The sequence below is a fragment of the Conger conger genome, chromosome 7 (assembly GCF_963514075.1).
Source record: "Conger conger chromosome 7, fConCon1.1, whole genome shotgun sequence".
In the NCBI taxonomy this organism is placed as follows: domain Eukaryota; kingdom Metazoa; phylum Chordata; class Actinopteri; order Anguilliformes; family Congridae; genus Conger; species Conger conger.
In genome coordinates, this window is record NC_083766.1 from 7,658,396 (window position 1) to 7,666,185 (window position 7,790).

The following is a 7,790-nucleotide window of genomic DNA, read 5'->3' on the forward strand; positions in this document are numbered from 1 at the left end:
TTCATAATGGGCATAATTGCTTCCAGTATAAATGGACTTATGAATGCAGATAACCTCAGACTGGTAACCTCAGAGAGGTAGCTCTTTCATTTGTTCAATTTCAATATATATATTAATTTCCAAAAAAAATTCAATTTTTGTCTTTAATTTAAAAAGGTAACATATTACTGTAAGCAATTGACTACTTTTTACATAAAAACTTGATCAAGTGTGTCTGAGATCAGAAGCAAGGAGCCAAGCAAAGTCTGCAGAAGAACTGAGGCAAGTTCTCCAACATGCTTGGTACAACCTCCTTGCTGATTGTCTTATAGAACTGCAGGACAGGGTTGAGAGAAGTGATGCAGTTTTAAGGGTGGTCACAAAAAATATTTATTTGATTCAGTTTTAACTATTCTGCCAAATTACTGAAATGTAATGTAAAATGTACATTACATTGATATATACATATACATATATACACACACACACACACTTGGTGAGCACTTTATTAGGTATTTATTAGACTTATTGGTCTTCTGCTGCTGTAGCTTAGCCACTTAAGAGGTTTGATGCGTTGTGTGTTCAGAGATGCTCTTCTGCATACCACTGTTGTAATGTGTGGTTGTTTGCGTTACTGTCACCTTCCTGTCAGCTTTGACCAGTCTTGTCCTACTCCTCTGACCTCTCTCATTAACAATGCCTTTTTGCCTGCAGAATTGCTGCTCACTGGATTATTTATTTATTGAATTTGCACTTTCTCTGAACACTCTAGACACTGTTGTGCATTAAAATCCCAGGAGATCAGCAGTTTCTGAGATACTCAAACCACCCTGTCTGGCACCAACAATCAGTCCATGTTCAAAGTCACTTAGATCACATTTCTTCCCCATTCTGACATTTGGTCTGAAAAACAGCTGGACCTCTTGACCACATCTGCTTGCTTTTATGCATTTAGTTGCTGTCACATGATTGGCTGATTACATATTTGCATTAACAAGCTGGTGTATAGGTCTACCTAACAAAGTGATCACTGAGTGTATATATACCAGATATTTGTTTGGACACATATTAAAAATATATATATTTAAATTTATGTTCCCACGATGAATTACACCGGAAGCCGTTATCCAAGGTGTAATGCACTGCAGAAAAACTACATTGTAGAGAGGCTTGATATTCACAATAATGTGATTAATATGTTGGTGTATGACCACAATATATAAGCATAACTGCAGAGCAGCGTAGCGGTAAGATAAATAATTATCTAGTCGGATGCGGGGTTGTCATTTGGAATCCATGCAGAAGTACGACTGTATGGGATGTGTACACTTGCTCATTCAGATAGCTGAAGATTCAGAAATAAAAATAATCGGTTAACTGCAGCAGGTAGGCTACGGGCCGCCACCGGATCACACCATTACCGAGACGGATAACACAGTGACGCTTCCTGCAATATCAAAAACTGTGTAGTCGTTGAAAGATAGCCTAGGTTTTTTTTTTAATTTTAAAAATTTTTTTTTTTTTTTTACTAAATTCGGCTATATAGGCCTATAATACGTTCTATTTGCTGGTTACCTAGCGCTGGGATTTCGGTTTACGATACTATTAAGTTAGATGTCTGTCTAAAATCCTACACAGCAAGAAAGCAACAATGAGTCATTTTCCATTTCCGTACACCACTGAAGTCCACGTTCTCCCTTCTGTCTTGTCTCCCTGGTTGCAAGTTGGAATGTGGTCTTCTTGGAGGTTGTATTTGTAGCTAATCGTTTAGCTTCATTCCCAGGTCCAGCCCGGGACTCTGGGTTGGAAATAACTCATACGATCTGGATGACGATATTGTACAAAATGTTGTATCCGGGTTCTATGTATTCCGACCCCGCAACATGAATATATAGTAACTTACCCGTGAGTGGCTAATTGTTGTTTGTTGAAAATACAGGTTTAGGGCGCGCCCCCCCTCAGCACTCTGATCTCAGGGCAGGCAAGCACAGTGTAAAATGGCGCACAGCTGTCGGTGGCGGTTCCCCGCTCGGCCCGGTGGGATCAACAACGCGGGCAGCGGGAGAAGAGCGAGCCGGATACGGGTCACTGCCTCTCTCCGAACTGGCACCGGATCCCACCCGAACACATACGGCCTTGGGCCGGGCTTTGATGCTGCGTTGCAAGTCTCCGCTGCCATCGGCAACAACCTGCAGAAATTTCGGGATGTTTTTGGGGAGGAAAGTGGCTCTAGCAGCGGGGAGGTAAGATGACCACAAGAGACAGTGGTATGATGGGCGACTTATAGCTGTCGTAACGGCGTTTCATTGTAAACATGGACCCGCAATCATTTGAGATGTCCAGCCAACTTTAGAGTGGCTAGTCATCCATAGACAGTTATAGTTCTTATCTGTGTAGCTCACTTGCCACTATTTTTTTTCCACCGTGATTCATGCTGGGACGTAAGCTAGTTCGCTATTCTTTGTGCAAAATGTCTCAAATTCGGCTATTTGGAAGTTATTGTGGAAGGTATTGTTAGTTAACCGTTATTATAGCTGACATCAAATTGCATTGAGGGTAATTAAACGTGCACAACAGAAGTTTATTTAGTGCTTGAACAAGGTAGCTTGCTAGCAAGCTAGTTTGCTTGCTAGCTTATTGAGATGTAGCGCGCTAACTACTGACTCGCAGGGTGCATCAGCCTTCCACATTTTGCAGTCATAATGTTAGGAAAGGGTCGGAAAATATGAAAGTAACTTGCAGGGAAAAGGCACTGTCGATGCGAATCAAAGTTACACTGATTCCGATTTCATCGGTGTGCTCGGAATGATGTTGCTATTTTCTATTTGTAACTGCGTGTCGCCAGTTTTCGCAGTGAGCTCGTTCCCAGCAGCAGCAGCAGTATTGGTGACTGATTGAAAACAAACCATGTCACCGTCGGACTCGCGCAGTAATTCAAGCCCATGGCCACTTTCCATGGCATAATGAAACAAGTGAAGTAGTGGCGTTCATAATATTATTTTAATTGCTCACGTAATTCATTTGAGAGTGCCTAACTAAGTACATTTAGTACATAGTTGCTTGTTAACTGGCTAAGTAGACATCAAGCTACCAAGCTATGTACGTAGACAACAATTTAGCCAGCTAGCTAGCTAATATGAGATGCTTTGTACTTAAAATATACCAGACGCGAGATGGTGATTTTGTTATCTTTTCGCTCGCATCCTGTCCACAAATATTTGTGGGAAGCGCAATGAGGTATACGTTTTCAGTCTCCCTTCAACGGAATATTTGTATTCTTCTGCGATTTATGGTCATCTTACTTGCTAGCTACTTAGCATTGAAAATATCACATTTTCGCTGGGTAGCAGGACGACTCGTGTACCCCATGCTACACTCCCTGTTTTAGCGCAGCACGCCTACTTCCCTTGCTTCACGAGCTGGCTGCGTAGTACGGTACTAACGCCTGTGAAATTGGAGGTGGACATTTTTTTCTCCATAATAGAGTGCGTAGTTCCGAAATTAATTCGAAAACGTGGTTACTTCGACTTGTGTACGTTAGGTATGAACTGCGATCAATGGTCTAGGGTTAATATACGCAATACGGACTGTTAAAGCGAAGTAATACGCTGTAGCTTTCGCTACAATAACAGCGCATCTTATGACAAGCTCCAAAGGGGGCGGGGAGGTTACGTTCGTCTCTCCATTTCATAATACTGTAGCTACTGTTCTTAACCACGCGTACAAGGCAGAGTAAATCGCGAGCGCCGTGTTGTCTCTTTTTGTTACTGGCCTCATTCCCATAACGCATAGTTAAAGCAAATATGAATTGATCAAAGCAGTTTTCATATGTGCACTGTAAACTTTTTACTTGGGGCTAATATGAGAGACGATGTAGAATTTGCCAATTGTTTTGGATTTTGTGTTGACTATGCGCAAAATTGTGCCTCAAATTGGATTGGAACATTTGTCGCCCCGTATTTGCAGTGACGAATTAATATACAGGACCGGGGTTAATCAGATTAGAGGCATGCTCTCGCGTCTATTCAGTAGTCTATTTGACAGAGATGCTCAAGGAAGCGAGGTTGCTTACAGGGAATGTAGCTAATGCATATTTATAATGTAGCTATTGTGAGAGATGACGCCTCTCGTCTTTGAAATGTATGTATCGAAATACTGATATAATATTCCGGAAAGATACAAGAATTGCTCATTTAAATAGAAATAATTGCAATTTCCTGGAACACTGCTTTCTGCTTGTGGGGAAAAAGATAAATATGCTATTGGAAGAGCTGCGTGTTATTTTTTGTTAAATGAAAAATGGAGCTGTGAATTTGCATGTCTTGTCTCATATTTTATTTTATTTTGAGAATGTTTTCAGTGTTGTTTTTAAGATGGTAATGCTTTGGTTAAAAGTTCAATGCCTCACACTGTCCAGCGGGTTGTGCTATTGAGTCACTTGCCGCCTCCTTCGAGCACAGCAGATGGGCTGGGTGACATGCAGTTTGCAGCCAGGTGAACTGTGATGGAAGTGTGGAGGTTATGTATGGCCGTGGTGTGTCATTAGCTACTCCCAAGGGTGAGAGAGAGAGGGTTTGGCAGAAACACTTTTCTTGGTCTGTCTTCGAAGAATCAGTGCTAATGTATATGAAAAACAATCATGGATGTGCTGGCTCTGCTCACAGAAGCCAGCATTACCCTGTGGAGCAGGCAGCCAGCGGAGGTTTCAGATACTGCACTGTGAGGTTATTCAGTGGTGATCCTTTGTGAGGGCAGGACCATTTTGGCTCCTGCTGACCTGTAACCTACTGTATGGGTGCGTGTGCCCAGCAAACATGTTTTGACAGGACCAAAGCAGTCCGGATTTTTTGGCTGCACCTGTGGCTGCTCCATTGGTTTCGATGAGCGGGCTAACTGGCTATTTGAGTGTTTCATTTGAACTTGCGCTGGCCTCTGCAAGGCAGATTTAAAAATTGTTTAGACATTTAAAAAAAAAAAAACCCTGCCTCAGTAGCTTTGAATCAAGCTGTTTTGATTTTAAGTTTTAAGACAGTTCTATCATATAAAGGGAGAGGGAGAGAATGGGGGTCAAATGGGTTTGTAAGTAATGCCTGGCTAACTTTTTTTTTTTGGTGGTTTGTTGCTTCATTTTAGAAGCCAGAAACTCTTCTGTAAAGTTACTGCAAATAGCTCTAAAGTGGGATAAACCCTTCAGGAGAATTGTCATACTCTGCAGTCAGACTGATAAGCAGTCTCCACCTCCTGAAAACCTCCCCCTCCCCCCATGCCTCCAACATATTACAGTAACAGTATTTGGTCTCCCTAATGTGAAAACGTTCCGCTGATTGGGTTTGCAGGCTTAATTGGACAATAAGGGTAACCCGTGACTACTGTTGTGCAAGACCAGAGTGGGAGTGGAGGTTCAGATCAGGCCTTATGTATGAGGGAAAACAACTAAGTATTTCTCTTTATGTTTGGAAATATCCCCACCTACTCATGTGGAAAAGGCCCCAATCAACAGACAGCTGAATAAATCACACAACAATTAACGCTTTGCTACACTGAATTTTCTTCTTTGACAAATAAAAGGGAAGCGGTCCAGCAGGTGCTAGCCTTATTTATGCAGAAGGGGGAGCCCCCAGCCCGCCCCCCCCCTAGACGGCATGTGGATCTTAGCGGGAAGCTTTGTGTCTGCTTTCAGGAAGAGCAGGCGTCTGAACGCACACAGGCATGGATATCAAAGGGCGAGGAGGGGACCCCACTCCCACAGGGGTCTGTGTTGGGAGGAGAATTAGTTACACACCCCCCGGTCCCATGGCTTTATTCTGCTCTCTCTTGCTCGCTTGGTCTCCCTCTCCCTCTCTCTCTCTCTCTCTCTCTCTCTCTCTCTCTCTCTCTCTCTCTCTCTCTCTCTCTCTCTCTCTCTCTCTCCCTCTCCCTCTCCCTCTCCCTCTCTGTGTCTGTCTCTCTCTCTCTCTCTCTGTCTTTCTCTCTCTCTCTCTCTCTCTGTCTCTGTTTCTTTCTCTCTGTGTGTCACACACATTCTCTCTCTCACACACACACACACACACACACACACACACACACACACTGTGGAACTACAGTTTCTCCTGTCCTTTGGTGCTTAGACTTAGACGTCAGCTGTCATCTCGCATTTGACCTTTATGGACTTGCAGGTTTTTTTGTACTCTGTCTTCATAAAGTGTTATGTGATGATAATAATTACAATAATTACAATAATAATAAATTATAAAAGTAATCACTTGTTAATAATGACCAAAGGCAAAAAACTCACCCAAAACTTTGCGCCAAGTGGTCAGATTCTGTGTTCGGAAGATGAGACTCTTAACGGCTCAACTCATTAATATTAAACCGGTGTGGGAGTGTCTAGAATGCTGATTTGTTTTCTGGTACTGGTAGGTGTGCCCTGGGGACCAGCCTGCTGTACACTACATGACTGTCTAAAATGGGTATTGATTATACAGCGTGAGTCATAATAACCGGTGAACTGTTGAAGCTGAGGTGACGCACTACTCCGGTTTAAAAGGGGGAAATCATTTAGGATGACATCCACAGAGCAACAGTGTGGGGGCTTAATCTGACATCAGGTGATAAGGCCCGACAAGATTAGAAAGAGGTGCAGCACTTGTGAATATCCAGTATACGTGGGTAAATGTGGATATATGACGTCTCCACAAAACCTGACTTGTCCAATAGGGGGAAAAATAACTCAATAAAAATGACCGTAAATGGTTGCGATTTATAAGAGAGCGACTTGAATCTTTGATACCTGCCTGTTTCTTGAGCATTGCTTGTTGTCTTATGAGCATGAATTTTCAGCAAATTGGGTAGCACGGTAGCACCCTTCTATAAACTTACAGCAGGGATGTGTATTTTTTGTGTATGTTTAGCGCGTGGAAAAGCGAGGGAACAGGGACCGTGTGTGTGTGTGTGTGTGTGTGTGTGTGTGTGTGTGTGTGTGTGTGTGTTTGTGTGTGTGTTTGTGTGTGTGTTTGTGTGTGTGTGTTTGTGTGTGTGTGTGTGTGTGTGTTTGTGTGTGTGTGTTTGTGTGTGTGTGTTTGTGTGTTTGTGTGTGTGTGCCTGCCTGGTGTTCCCAGCCACAGGTGTTGCAGTGTGATGCGCTGTGTGGTTCCGGGCATCAAACACCAGTCCCCACGGTCACATTTGCCATTTGCTTGTAGTGGCTGAGGATTTTGTCACCCAGCAAGTGAGCAGAGTGAGATCACCATAGCAACGCGCTTAACGTGGCAAGGCGGGAGAGGGATCTTCCCGGAGTGGGGAGGGGGGGGGGTTGTTCTTCCCGTGATCCCGGTGACGGGCATTTCCTCCTTGCTTTTGATAGCGACGATGACATCATCATCGCTATCGCCATCGGTCGGTATGGGTGACCTCATCCTGATTGAAATTCCGGTAAGGAGGACCCGTGCTCGGTGTTACCGTAAATCGAGGGTCGCGCGACTGGTTGATGCCGTGGTTGCTGCTCAAAGTCTTCTCTGCTCAGGATATTTGTTTCCACCAATAGGAGGGCCAGAAAATGCAGGGAACCCATCCTTGGGTTTTGTATCATGCCCATCGGGATGGTATTGGCCGTTATTGCACCGATCGGTTACATGTTACATGACATTACATTAATGGCATTTGGCAGACGCTCTTATCCAGAGCGACGTACAGTTGATTAGACTAGGCAGGAGACAATCCTCCCCTGGAGCTATGCAGGGTTAAGGGCCTTGCTCAAGGGCCCAATGGCTGTGTGGAGCTTATTGTGGCTACACCAGGGATCGAACCACCGACCTTGCTGGTCCCAGTCATGT

The 7,790-nt window shown here is 43.8% G+C and overlaps 1 protein-coding gene across 1 annotated transcript in view; it reads left to right on the forward strand.

Annotated features, from left to right (window-relative positions):
• The first annotated feature begins 1,970 nt into the window (after positions 1 to 1,970).
• The window catches only part of LOC133132198 (histone-lysine N-methyltransferase 2A-like), a 63,906-nt gene continuing 58,086 nt past the window's right edge, over positions 1,971 to 7,790 (forward strand). The window contains exon 1 of the mRNA XM_061247482.1: positions 1,971 to 2,222. Within this exon, the coding sequence (XP_061103466.1) occupies positions 1,977 to 2,222 (246 nt within the window). The 5' untranslated portion in view covers positions 1,971 to 1,976. The remainder of the gene's footprint in view (positions 2,223 to 7,790) is intronic.